General features: G+C 36.9%; 1 protein-coding gene across 7 annotated transcripts in view; it reads left to right on the forward strand.

The window, feature by feature from the left end:
* The window catches only part of LOC105490285 (zinc finger MYM-type containing 2), a 127,594-nt gene extending 119,606 nt beyond the window's left edge, over positions 1 to 7,988 (forward strand). For 6 of the 7 annotated variants that reach the window (XM_071081582.1, XM_071081584.1, XM_011755768.3 and 3 more), the window contains 4 exons: positions 3,295 to 3,409; positions 4,044 to 4,295; positions 4,922 to 5,042; positions 7,115 to 7,988. In XM_071081582.1, the coding sequence (XP_070937683.1) occupies positions 3,295 to 3,409; positions 4,044 to 4,295; positions 4,922 to 5,042; positions 7,115 to 7,307 (681 nt within the window). In that variant the 3' untranslated portion in view covers positions 7,308 to 7,988. The other variant, XM_011755773.3, reaches the window with a different exon arrangement.
* Positions 7,989 to 14,525: the final 6,537 nt, after the last annotated feature.

Below are 14,525 nucleotides of genomic sequence, written 5' to 3' on the forward strand. Positions count from 1 at the left end.
TAATCCCAGCACTTCGGGAGGCTGAGGTGGGCAGATCACAAGGTCAAGAGATGGAGACCAGCCTGGCCAACATAGTGAAACCCCGTCTCTCCTAAAAACGCAAAAATTAGCCGGGCGTGGTGGCGGCGCCTGTAGTCTCAGCTCCTCGGGGGGCTGAGGCCGGAGGGTCACTCGAAGCCTGGAGGCGGAGGTTGCCTGAGCCAGGATCGCGCCACTGCACTCCAGCCTGGCAACAGAGTAAGACTCTGTCTCCAAAAAAAAAAAAAGATACTTATGAATTCAAATCCCATAATTGAAGACTTTCTGTCACGATTTTTTTTATTAAGAAAGCTGCTTTTCAGACAGGCCTATTCTGTTGAGGCGTTTTCTCTGAGATTAGTTACTATAAGTTGCTGCTCTTCCTCACAGCTTCTCCTTTGCCTCTGTTCCTGAAACCACACATTCTTTTCTTCTGTAGATTCTCATTGGTTGTAAGGGCTTTGGTGCTCAGGCAACCATGTATCTATAGATTAGATGTTTCTAAGTTGTGACTGCCTATGATGGAAAATAACAGCAGCAATAATATGGCATTGCTTCCCATACTACCAGAAATGAGTAATAAAACATACTGTAATTCATTCTGTAACAAGAGCAGCAGATCATTTATCATGGATTGCCTAGAGAAGCCTTTTCAGGAGAATTAAGTGTTGGCACTTCATTTAGGAACTGCTTTTAGTAGAGCTGAGTTGGGAACTTAGTTTTTGGTTTATTATTGTTGCTAAGGTTCTGAATGTTACATCGAAATTTTCTCTTTATACTAGATTTACAGATGAAACTATTTCAGAATCATTTCCCTCATTTTTTATTATGCATGTTGCTTTATGATAAAAGCAAAAAATACAAATTGCTATTCTAAACTTGGGGATTTTACTTTAGTGATTGTTTTATGTAATACCCAACTAAGTTTGTATTTTTAGAAATACAGGAACAGGGCCGGGCGCGGTGGCTCAAGCCTGTAATCCCAGTACTTTGGGAGGCCGAGGCGGGTGGATCACGAAGTCAGGAGATCGAGACCATCCTGGCTAACATGGTGAAACCCCGTCTCTACTAAAAATACAAAAAACTAGCCGGGCGTGGTGGCGGGCGCCTGTAGTCCCAGCTACTCGGAGGCTGAGGCAGGAGAATGGCGTAAACCCGGGAGGCGGAGCTTGCAGTGAGCCGAGATCGGGCCACTGCACTCCAGCCTGGGTGACACAGCGAGACTCCGTCTCAAAAAAAAAAAAAAAGAAATACAGGAACAGTACAAAAGTTTATAGTCCTGTTAAATAGCTGGAATCATGATGCTATATTTTAAACAATCACTGCTGTTCTCATTCATAACAGTGAGGATCTCCAGGTAGTTTAGGAAATGCTATTTTTAGAACATCTACCCTTTGACTAACCTGAAAGCAGGGGAGAAACTTAGCATTGTCACTTTCTTGATTTACCAGGCTCTTATCAGTTGGTCTGTCATTGTATTTGAAAGACTTTAATTAGGAGTTTTTGTTCTACTATTTTAGAATTTTGCTGACTAATATTCCTTTGACTAGTTTGAATAACATTGGATCAACTCAGATGATGGCATTGTTTTGATTAGTGTATACATGGTGTACATTTTTTTTCTTTTACTTTTCACTTATCTGTTCTTTTATTTAAAATAGGTTTTTTGTAGACAGCATATTGTTGAACCTTGCCTTTAAAAAAATTGAATCCGACAATATCTGTCTCTGTCTTTTTTTTTTTCCTTAAGACTGGGTCTCCCTCTGTCCCAGGCTAGAGTGCAGTGGTGTGATCTCATGGCTCACTGCAGCTTTGACCTCCCAGGCTCAAGTGATTCTCCTGCCTCAGCCCCTCAAGTCGCTGGAGCTAGAGGCACATCCCACCGTGCCTGGCTAATTTTTGTATTTTTTGTAGAGACGGGATTTCACCATCTTGCCCAGGCTGGTCTTGAACTCGTGAGCTCAAACTGTCTGCCTGCCTTGGCCTCCCAAAGTGCTGAGATTACAGACGTGAACCACCGCTCCCACCCCAGGATCTGTCTTTTAATTGCGGTTTAGACCAGGGACTAACAGACTTTATACATAAAGGACCAAATGGTACATGGTTACAGGTCATGCTTGTCTGTGTCGTGCAGCCATTCAGCTCTGTCGTTACAACATGAAAGCTGCAGCACAGTATGCAGATGAACCAGTGTGTCTGTATTCCAAGAACACTTGATAAAAACAGGCATGGGCCAGATACGGCTCTAGGACTCCAGTTTGCTAACCTTGGCTTAGGCCTTTTACATGTGACATGATCATTGCTGTCGTTGAATTAAAATCTCTTGTCCTTCTGGTGGTTTTGTATTCTCTCTGTTCTTTGTTTTTCATCTTTTTCTGCCTTCCTTTGAATTAATATGTTTTGTGATCCCACTTTATTTCCACTATTGGTTTATTATTTGTACCTCTTAAGTTTTACTTGTTACCTTAGATTTGTAGTCTGCATCTTTAATTACATGTCTACATTCAAATAATATTGTATTACTTCACATGTAGTTTAAGAGCCTGAGAACAGTGTACTCCCCATTCTTGCCTTTCATTCTTTGTGCTATTATATAATTTTATGTTATTTTCTCTAAGTCCCACTAATGTTTATACTTGAAATGATTCTATAACCACCCTCACTGTTAAGATTTTTCTAGGTTTGTGACAGTAAGTTACAAGATTCATAAATCTGCACTGTTTTACAGGTGGAGAATTAGGAATATAGAGACAATAAGAAAAAAGCGTTAGCCTGACAAAGTCAGAGTGCTAGAAGAGAGCTTTCGATAGCTACAGATAACATTTCATCCCATCCTTACCACTCAGTGTTTTTCTTTAGTCATTACCTTAATTACTCTTACTTCATAAGAAAAAAAAACTAAAAAGAAAAAAAAAGTCACTTTTATTTTAAAATTTACATTTTTCTTCATCCACTATATAATAAATACTGGAGTCAAATATTCTTTTTTTTTTTTTTTTTGTCTGACAGACTGAAGATTGTCATCCAGTTTTTACATTCTCGATTCTGGGGTGTGTATTTCAGCTTTGAGTGTTTCAGGCAAGAGATTTGTTGATAATTTATGATTCTTTTTGATTTCTAGGTGCATACATAAAATCAGTCATGTTTTAGTATGCATTTCAAAGACATAAAGCTGTATTTTTTCCTTAAGAAATACAGAGTGTATCATGTTCACTATAATTAGCTGATTTTCTTTCAAGAAAGTTTGTGGGGCTTTTTTTTTTTTTTTTTTTGTAGTACTTGGGTGGAAGTAATCGAAAAGACAACATATTTATTGATCCTGGATACCAAACATTTGAGCAAGAATTGAATAAAATACTGCGAAGCTGGCAACCAAGCATACTTCCAGATGGTAATGCTATTTTAAATAAAGGTGTTGTTATTTTTACAGAGTATGTGTGAAAATATTATAATTAAGTCACTTACATTAGATAACATTTTCTGAACACTTACTCTTGGGCTCATCTGACGTTCATCTCTTGTTGAATTAGAAACGAATGTGGTCAATAACTAGTGTTTATGAAGAACTTTGTAAGAAATGTGATCTACTTTCTCTGGAGTATAAGACTGGATGTTCATGTCTTAAGCCTTCCAGTGGAGCTTCTGATGTAAATTTCCCTTAAATCCCTGTTTTCAATATATGAAGAAAATGTGTATGTATGTGGAGTCACCATTTTTTTTCAGGAGTTTAAATTCCTGAATTTTAATTTTAAGAAGATTTACATTTTTTTTCTGACCACTATTTGGCTCGTCCTACTGAAGAACAGAAGCAAACATCCAGTCCCTTATTCCATAGATAATAGTTCCATAGTAGTCTCTGTATTGTTAAAGAGCTGCATAGGTAATTCTAAAATTCTTCTAGTTGATCTAGTATGAAAGAAGAATTGGTATAGATTTGTCCTTAAATTAACTGTGTCTACTTCTGGATGGTTAAATGAAAACTTTTATTTATTATAATTCTTTTAAAATAGTTCTCTCTATTTAAGGGTCAATATTCTCTCGAGTTGAAGAAGACTATCTCTGGAGGATAAAACAACTAGGATCACACTCTCCAGTAGCTCTTCTGAACACACTGTTCTACTTTAACACTAAGTATTTTGGCCTGAAAACAGTGGAACAACACTTAAGACTTTCCTTTGGCACTGTGTTTAGGCATTGGAAAAAAAATCCTTTAACGATGGAAAACAAAGCGTGTCTTCGATACCAAGTGTCTTCCTTATGTGGAACAGATAATGAAGGTAGTGTAACAGATTTCTATTTTTATTTTTACATTTTTTTTTGAGACAGAGTTTCGCTCTTGTTGCCCAGGCTGGAGTGCAATGGTGCAGTCTCGGCTCACTGCAACCTCCACCTCCTGGGTTCAAGCAATTCTCCTCCCTCAGGCTCCCAAGTAGCTGGGATTACAGGCAGGCGCCGCCAAGCCTGGCTAACCTTGTATTTTAGTAGAGACGGGGTTTCTCCATGTTGGTCAGGCTGGTCTTGAACTCCCGACCTCAGGTGATCTGCCCGCCTCGACCTCCCAAAGTGCTGGGAGTACAGGCGTGAGCCACCACATCTGGCCCAGATTTTTATTTTGAGATTGTCTGTGGTAGGGATATCCAAACCTTGCCTTACTAAAGACCACCTGGGTCACTTGTTAAGAACCTAAGGACTGTCTGTTTTATAAAATAAGACAACCTATGTCTTCTTAAGATGTCTCAGTTCCTTTTGTTTGAAAAATTGTACATTACCAGAAGCCATAACTTAAAACTCCAAGCCAGGGGGCACCTAGTCCTTATTCTTTGGTATAACAGACACTAGGAGTGATGTTTATATCTTTCTTCAAGATTATTTTAGGAGGTTTATTTCACTTTTATTTTTTAAGATAAAATTACTACTGGAAAAAGGAAACATGAAGATGATGAGCCAGTATTTGAACAGATTGAAAACACAGCCAATCCTTCCAGATGTCCTGTGAAGATGTTTGAATGCTACTTGTCTAAAAGGTGAGTGTTAATGATACTTAACTTTTAAAAATGATGGTAGAAGTTGGCTGGTTTAAATTTAACATTACCAGGAAGTGACTTTTTTTAATGGATTCTTTTTGAGATTTCTTCTCTCTCAGTTATACCTAAGTTCATTCAGTTACAATCTTTTATTTTGAAAATACCCAGCTTATACATCATACTTAGAGTTTAAGCATACGTTAAGAAATCACTCTCTACTAATGAAATTTCCACTGCTGCCATTTTCTTTCTTTTTTTTTGGAGATGGGGTCTTGCTCTCTCACCCAGACTGGAGTACAGTAGCACATGATCATAGCTCACTGCAACCTCAAACTCCTGGGCTTAAGCGATCCTCCCACCTGTGCCTCCTGAGTAGCTGGGACTACAGGCATGTGCCTCCATAGCTGGCTAATTTTTGTATTTTTTGTAGAGACAGGGTCTCACTGTGTTGCCCAGGCTAGTCTTGAACTCCTGACCTCAAGCGATCCTCGTGCCTCAGCCCCCCAAAGGGCTGAAATTACAGGCATGAGCCATTGTGCCTGTCATTTTCTTTTAAATTACAGCGATTCCAAGGCCAGCAAAGCAAGGGACACAGACTTTTTCTTAAAGGATCAGATGGTAAATATTTTAGGCTTTTTGGGCTGTAGTATCTCTATTGTAACTAGTTGGTTCTCTTCTAACTAGAAAGCAGCCATATACTGTATATAAACCCATGGCATGTGGCTGTGTTATAGTAAAATATAGTAAAACTTCATATAAGCAGGTGGCTGGCTATAGTTTGCCAATGCGCGGTGTAAAGGTATGCTCAAAGGTCGAATAGATACATGGAAATATAAGTGAAGTATTTACATTTAAGAGAAAACAGTCAAGCAGGTATGAAAAATGGAATCATGTTCTGGAATTTTTTTTCCCCCAATCTTAGACCAACAGGCATTTAAAAAAGTTTAAGCCAATAAAACGTTTAGAGATCATAGATTATTTTATGCTTGCCTATTGTTTTAAGTAAGCACTCTCTAATTTTCAGAAGGTCAGCATGAATTCAAAATGTACTTCCCTATTTAAACAAATTTATAAATCACAGTGAGGTCCCCAGGATGGCCCTCAAGAACTCGTAAAAGCAACAGTGTCATGTATAGGATGGTAGTAGTACAAGTTGAATGCCCCTTATCCAAAATGGTTCTGACCAGAAGTGTTTTAGATTTCAGACTTTTTTGGATTTTGGAATATTTGCATATACAACATGTCTTAGGGATGGGACCCAACTCTAACCATGAAATTCATTTATATTTCATATACACCTTATACATGTAGCCTGAAGATAATTTTATTTATGCATAGCCTGAAGGTGATTTTATTTTCCCCTTGGGGATGCCGAATAACCTGTGTGTTATGTGCCTGTGTTTTGGCTGCGAACCCCTCACATGAGGTCAGGTGTGGAACCTTCCACTTTTGGTGTCATTTTGGCAAAGAGTTTCAGATTTCGGATTTTTGAATTAGGGATGCTCAGCTTGTATTTCTCACCATGGTTTAGGGTAGTCCTATTTGGCTGCAATAGTGTCAGGGTCTTCAGTTGGTAGTAACTATTTGTTAGGTGGAAATTCCTATCTCACTATTATCTTGTTGGTATTTTAAAAATTAAGTTTCTATTATGTAATGCTGTAATAATTTTTTTAATTTTATGTGCTGCCATATTTCATCAATTCTAAGACATTTTCACGTTTCACTATTTCTGAAACTGGGATGCACAGTTTAAATTGTTGCATCTTGAAATCATAATTGGCAGTGTTTTACTTGCTTAATGGTAACATTAAAATAATGAGTGATATGTCTATTGATGGTGTCTTGGATTTAATGAAATAGAGTTAAAATTGTGGTGAGAAATAATCTCTGTCACAGAAAATAACAGAATATTTTAATGACAGAATAATGGAGGCAGTGAGGCATAGGGTCTGGTCATATAGCGTGATTAATGGGGTCTGAATTATTCTTGAAAGAAGAAACGAAAGTTGTGGGAAATTTTGTATGTATTTTGTGAAATTGACTTTTTCCTCTCTTTCCTCCCACCTCCAAAGTCCACAGAATCTTAATCAGAGGATGGATGTTTTTTATTTGCAACCAGAATGCTCTAGTTCTACAGATAGCCCTGTCTGGTATACATCTACTTCACTGGACCGAAACACCTTGGAAAATATGCTTGTACGGGTTCTTCTAGTAAAAGATATTTATGATAAAGACAATTATGAACTGGATGAAGACACAGACTAAAAAGGAACGTTTCAGAAGCAATCGGGATAAAACAGCATTAGATAGTCACGCTGCTAGATCTTTATTATGGAAAACATTTCAAGTTTACTCCTTCTGTTTTGAGTTTTGTAGCAGTGTACCCACACTGGGTATTACCATGTAAATAATCTGTGAGTGAAAGTTGCCATTATTCTATGTAGTGGTTTTAGGATACTTAACAAATACATTCAAATTCTTTTTTTATTATTATTTATTTGATTAGGTATGTTTGTAACTTTTTACATTACAGAATATGAATGAGAATGTGCCATGTATAATTTTTTTCTTGTAGTAAGAAACATCCATATTGCACAACTCTACTGTTGCAAAGCTTCCTTGGAAGGGGGCTCTTTTACTGGGTTCTTAACCAGATGGTTGTGTATGGGTAGCACTACTAAAAGTTTAGAACTTGCAGTGTCTTTCGGAATTTTTAAAATAAACTGTAAACTAATAGGCTGGGGTTTTTGTTTTGTTTTGGGGTTTTTTTTGTTTTGTTTTGCATTTTAGTTACTGAAGCCTTACAAGGTTATGTAGAGAGATACCATCTTCTGTACCAAAAATAGACAAGAGAATGCTGTCAATATTGGTGTACTGTAATGTGAATCTATACTGGTGAAAACAACTTTTTGTTCCCCTTATTAAAACCTTAGTGTCCTTTTCTCATTTGTGGCTTTCTGCATCACCCAATCAATAAAAAAACAAATATATATATATATATATATGTATATATATGTATGTATGTGTGTGTGTGTATATATATATATATATATATAAAAAAATGATTGTAAGTTGAAAAGATCATCAAGACATTTCCTTTGTAAAAATGTCTGATGAAAGTATAAAATTCTGTTTTCTTTTATGCCAGCCATAAATATCTGAAATCCTCTTCATTTATAGAGGTTTGATTTTTGTTTCTTTTTTTCCCTCTTAAGGATACAGATCATGCTGCAATGTTACCTGTGTAGTACTCTAAAACTTAGCAATTTTATTAGAATTCTTGTGCCTGTTTACATTGGATAAAATTATTTTTAGAAATTCCACTCCTGAAATAGTTACAGAAAGTCAAGCTACATTAAATAAGATAGGATCACATTTTATTATGAAGATTACCAGTGTAGTGATTCTGATACTGCAAATGATTGAGGAACAAAGAAACTAATAGAGAAAGTCAATCTCAGAGGAAATCCCATTCAATGTTAGATTGTTTGGCTTTTTAAATTACTTCTTATAGAAGGTTGCATAAAAAAAATGTGTGCTTCTGCATAGCAATTTATCCATTCAGACCTTTTCTTTTAGAATAAGGAAACTTAAAATCTACTTTCTAAAGACTGAACAAAGTGCTAGCTGCAAATTATCTTGAAATCATTTGGCCGTTTTCTAGCATGTGTGTAATCATGTTTTCTTCTGATTCCTGAATGACCATGGTAGCATTAGTGTTTAGAAATTGTTCAGTGGAAAATTGAGCTATTTTCCGTAGTGGCTAGCAATTGCTACACATCCTTAGATACTCCTCTCTCCCATAGGATAAATGTTACAGCACACAAAAGAAATTTTCTCAATTCTGATTTGGAAAATTTCACAGGTGTCATTATTGTATATTTAAGCAATAATTATCTGAATGTTTTTGGCCTAAAATTACTTTATAATGTTCTAACTTGTTTTATAAGTTTAATGACTTTTCTGTCCCTTGATTTTATATTGTTGAGTGATAATCAGACTGATAGTAGCAAATCTGATATTACATTACCAAAATAGATTGCTGATTGTCTATTTAACGAAGACAAGTGGGTAACATTTAAAATATATAATACAAAAATTTCCTCTAACTTACCTTTTTCCAGAACTACTTCTTTTAGCACTTTTCCTATTAATGCCTATTGTTGATTAAAAGGTGGTTAATTCTAACCATCTTTTAGTCTTCAAAGTGGTGCTATATTCCATCAAAAGCAATAAAGTTTTTCCCAGGTGTCACTTATTGTATATGTTACCAAATACCATAAATTTCTGCCATAGTACTACTATCAAGCACATTGTCTTGCTATTTACAGTTTCTTCATTTGTACATTTTTAGCTTTTCTAAGTGGAAATGTCTACATAATTTTGATCTTGACAAGGTTGAGGATTTAGAGCTCTTGTCTCTGTCTTGATTGCAATCCAACGATAGATTAACTTGATTCTCAGGGGGAAAAGAAAAAGAAAAACTTATTTTATGAGAATTGTTTGTTCTGTGAAACTTACTTCACCTAGAACACATTTCATTGATTCTTGGATCTTAGTTTATGTGGTCATAGTTGACTGTGGAGAAAAGGACAATGAAATGATGGCAATTTCCTTTTGCTTCTAGGTGATCTCTGATTATAGATAGCATCCTGTAAATACAACTTTATTGTCTTGAAATGTTTATTGAAGATGCTATATTTTTCTGTTCTGTTTTCTGAAGATTTTGCCATTTAAAATGATCCAGTGAAAAATATTTATCCACACTGAAGGAAGTGGATTTCCCATGCAAATTGAATCTTCATTAACACATTTTAAAAGTCTTTACTGTATTAGGTAACATAGATATTAAAGGATTTTTCTAGGCAAGAAGCTCAACTTTTTTTTTCCATAAAAATAATTTTTGCTTAAATAGTAACTTATGGTTTTCTTTTATTAAATGGGGTTGTCAGTATGTTAAACATTGAAATAGGAGGAGGATGCATATTTACTATGCGTTCAAATTTATCACTGTTTTTCTGACAGACTTTCCCTTTGTCCTTTCTAGTTATGACTTGGGAATGGGGTAACTTCTTTATGCATAGTATTAAGGGTTATAGTATGAAGAAATCATAAAATTGCAAGTTTTGGTTTGCATTACTCTAATGTGGGTTCGTTTAATCTGGGATCTTAAATATCTTGCAGCCTTAAATCACTACAAACATTTGCATTTTTATTATGCCAGTTATTTCCAAAATGTATTGTTATACGTGTCACTTATGTTTTTAAGCTAATATTGACTGTAGGATAATCTCCTTGTTCCCCTCAAAATAGTCATGAAAGTGTACATGAAAATATTTTTAAAGAATAAATTTCTTTAAATTACATACTTTTGGATTTCCCCCTTAATAAGCCCCTTACTCATTTTTAGAGAAGATTTTGAATTTCATTTATTCCATTCCACTGTGTTCTGAGGATTATATCAGTTTAGAAGTTGATGTCCAGAGCAGGTTATCTGTAACAGTTTGGATCTGAGAATAGAAACAACTTAAAGTGCTGTCCCAATTTGTAATTTTTTTTCTTTACTTGGAAGTTAGATGTCAGAGGGATACCTCAAGTAAGTGACTGTGATCCCCTGTCTTGAAGTGGAAAAGGGAAGGTCCCTAAAATCAGGGCAAGTGATGTCCTGATTAGTTACTGAGTTAAACAAGTTCATGAATTTAGGCCTTTTGGGAAAGAAAGAGAGAGAGAGAAAAGAGAATGTAAGGTTTAACCTGTATATTAAGAATAGAACCAAAGACCATTAGTTGTTAAGAGGTGTCAATCTTAACAGCATATTTTCTCTTGTGCAATGAAAAGAACAATTGTAGCTCTTTTAGGGATCTTAGGTCTTTTATTCTTTCTGGATTGCTTACATTGAATCCTTGTCATTTACTTAAAGACACATTTTTCCTGGAGAGGAGAAAGATCTTTTCTAAAATAACCTTAGCGCTAAGAACATGTTAGGCCTAATTTTAAAAGTCCAATTCAGATAACTCCTCAGAAGTAAATGCAGCACACTAAAATTCATTCTCACAAAAGTTAGTATTTGTTAATTATGTTTCCTCTGTGCTAAAAGGCTGCTGCTAACCATGGTAGTTAGGAAGAGAAAGCAAAAGAAGACATTAGTGTTGAAGAACTTACATCTTTTGGGGGTAAACAAGACATACAGTATATTTAAACTCCTAGAGAACTTAGAGTATTGGTGTTAGAAAGAGATCATTGTGGACACACAGAAGTACCTCAAAAGGCCGTTATGGTCTAGAAGACAGTTCACAGAGAGGATTACTAGCGCCTGTGATGACGCGGTATATGAAACGTGAGATTCTGTAACCTGGACATTGCTTTTAGCTCTGTTGGAAATGGTCAGTAGAGCAATTTCTGAATATTTTGATGGTGCGGTGTTGATGGCATAGGTCCTTATCTGTGGCTTTCAGCCCAACTTAATACAAGAGGAGTTAAAAATAGCACCCAAAAGGGATAGCTAGAGCACGCTCACCATGCACTAAAGAGAAATCTAAAAGGTGTTCAAGTACATTGAATCAAATGAGTAATCCACCTTCTAGGTTACGTAGGATGGATGGAGCACACGAATTCTTGCAAACATTGTAGAGTTTTTTTTAAAACTTCATCCACTAAGGATTTTTTTAATAATAATTACTTTTGAAAATAAAATTTCAACTATTTTCCAAGTTATGAGTGTGCTTCTCTTAACCCTATAAGCAAGATGAAATCTTGCCATTTGGATTACATATTTGTAGTTCTATATCGACATCAGCAGATGGCAATAGTATACAAATGGTATACAGCATGAGGCTTCCATTGCTTTTACTTTCTTTGTAAGTATACTATAATCCTTTATCTGAAACCCTTAGGGTTTTAGAATTCAGAATTTTCTGCTTTTCAGAGATGATATATATAACGTAGATTACATAACACCCTCAGTGGGCCTGGGGCAACACTCCATAATCAAACGTTAGTATTTCTGCGGTTATAAATGAGACGTTCATAGTAACTGGGATTAACTATAAGGCAGTAAGCTATCTGCCTGACATAGTTTAGGTCAATTTTTCTCACAAACTTAACAGAAAAACTAGGTTTTCAGAGATTTTTTGGATCTCAGAACTGGTGGTTAGGGACTGCTGACCTCTACAAGGAAACTGGTGTCGGGTCTAGAATTTTCCTTCCAATGAAATACGTAGCCATTTTCCCCCCTTTTTAAATTGCTTAGCTTTGGTAGAGGTAACTGAAGACTTTCTTCTTTAGAATTCATGTATTAGATTTTTAAGAAAAATGCATGAAGTTGTTAGAACAGGCATAAATAAAAATGGCAGCTCTAGAACCATTACAGAATTTTGAAACACTTAACAATTGCTTTCTTTTACTTTTCATCTTGCCTCAATACTTGGAGCATTACAAGTATTCTGCGTAAATAAACGTTCATGAAGAGCTGCAGTCATGCCGTAGAGCCAGTCATTTATTCATTCAACAAATACTCAGATTCTTCCACACTAATTATTCCAGGTGCTGGGAACACAGAATTCAGACCCAGCCCTTCCTCTCGAGGACTTAGTGTAGTCTGGGAGAAATGGGAATGTGATGGAATATCAGAATAAGATGGGCACTTAGGCCTTATTGAGCATGATCACACTTGTATTTTGAGTAAAATACCCTGATCAAGCAATTTTTCAAGGAGCTACTTTTTGTGACACAGCTCCGTCTCCCGACTGCGGTTCCAGACTTCACCATGACACCTGTCTGCCCATTCTGGAAAGGGAGAGGTACCGGCTTTTAGGATGCGGAGATGAGCACATTGAAAAATAAGAGTGAACCAGGTGGAAGGCGCTCGATCTTTAGAGGTTATGAATCAGTGTTTGTTCATTCAGTTTTTAACCAGTCACCTTGCTGTAAGAGCAGAACATAAGTGGCTGGAATGTAATGTAGGGAATTTTTCCCTGTTGGATCCCAAGCACCTAGAAAAGTCCCTAGCACCTATTAGGTGTTAGTAAATGTTTGTTGAATGAATCAATGATTACAGGTACTTTTAAGCATTTTGAAAATAAAGGAACCATTGGAAATATGACCTGTGATCAATGAAGAAATTACCTGTTTTTTGGTGTGCCTTTGAACACTTCCTTGCATTTGTGCGTGGGTGTGTATCTTTTCTGATTTGCTCAACATACTAGTACAGCTTGAGTTCCTGTAACCTTCCATGTGTGAGAGCCAAGGAGATGAAGATGTAGGACTTGATGGTCTGTAGTACTGCTCAAAATAGTAACACTTAAACATCACTTGTGGATTTCGTTAAACTGGAGGTTTCTGGTCTGCCCGCTGGAGATGGGTTTAGTAAGTCTGGGTGCAAGTCTCCCAGAGAGTTGCATTTTAAACACCTTGGCTAAAAACCCAAAGCCCTACAGTCTAAAAAGTGCTCCACCTACACTTTAAAAAATGAAATAGAATTGCATGGAATAGAACATAATAGAGGCATTTTCTTCATGAACCTTATTTTATACACGTGTGCATTGGTTGGCAAATGGAAAACATTTTTATGGTTTTCTAAGTGTGAAAGCCTTCCCCTAGGAGAAAACTAAGCAACTCCCCACTACATACAGAAGGATGAGGATGTGGTGTTAGTCTGCACCTCCCATTTTGTTTTCAGATGTCACTTTCTTAGTTTATCTACACCGGACTCCAGAAAGCTGTGACCTGTGGGGACATGTGCTTTTCATTTTGCCATAATGGGTAAGTGGCTAGTCAAAGCTAGTGTGGTGTAGTGTTTGAATCGTCCATTTCTCTACTTGTTTGCCGTAAGTTTGAGGCAAGATTCTTTTTTCCTTGAGTTACTGTGAGAATAAAAGCAACAGTTCTTGCAGTGCTTTTCTGTGTGCCAACCCCTGATGTACTGTTGGTATTACTATTCCCAGTTTGAAGATGAGCGAACGCCTAAGGTCACACAACTAGGAAGTGGCAGAGGTGTGACCCACATTAGATCTTTGTGTCTAAAAGCCCATGGGTGCTCCGGAACTACTTGGCCATTCGTGTCTGTGACAGACTGAAACAGGTAGTCCTTCCAGGCTACCCCAGTCATCCATGAACCTCTTCTCAACTGGTAGAGCAAATGTTTAGTAAGCACACGCGGAGACAAAAAGAGTAGGCGAGCCTGCAGCAGAATTGTGGAAGATAGCAGGTGGATACACGGAAAGGAACTTAGCAGAGCCAGCCCCAGCCGCGCTCCATACACTTGCCCTGCCTGCTTCACCTGCACGTGGGCAGCTGACTGCCGAGGAACACGCTTGGCAGCTGGATTGCCATCCCATACCTTTCCCGCTGCACGTGAACCCTTCTCCATTCTGTACACTCAGGGGTTGGTCAGCTTTTTCTGTAAAGGACCAGAGAGTGAGTATTTCAGGCCTTGCAGACCAAGAGGCAGCATTGAGGATATTATGTAAGTACTTAGAGGAATGT

This window comes from Macaca nemestrina, chromosome 16 (assembly GCF_043159975.1).
Source record: "Macaca nemestrina isolate mMacNem1 chromosome 16, mMacNem.hap1, whole genome shotgun sequence".
Lineage (NCBI taxonomy): Eukaryota > Metazoa > Chordata > Mammalia > Primates > Cercopithecidae > Macaca > Macaca nemestrina.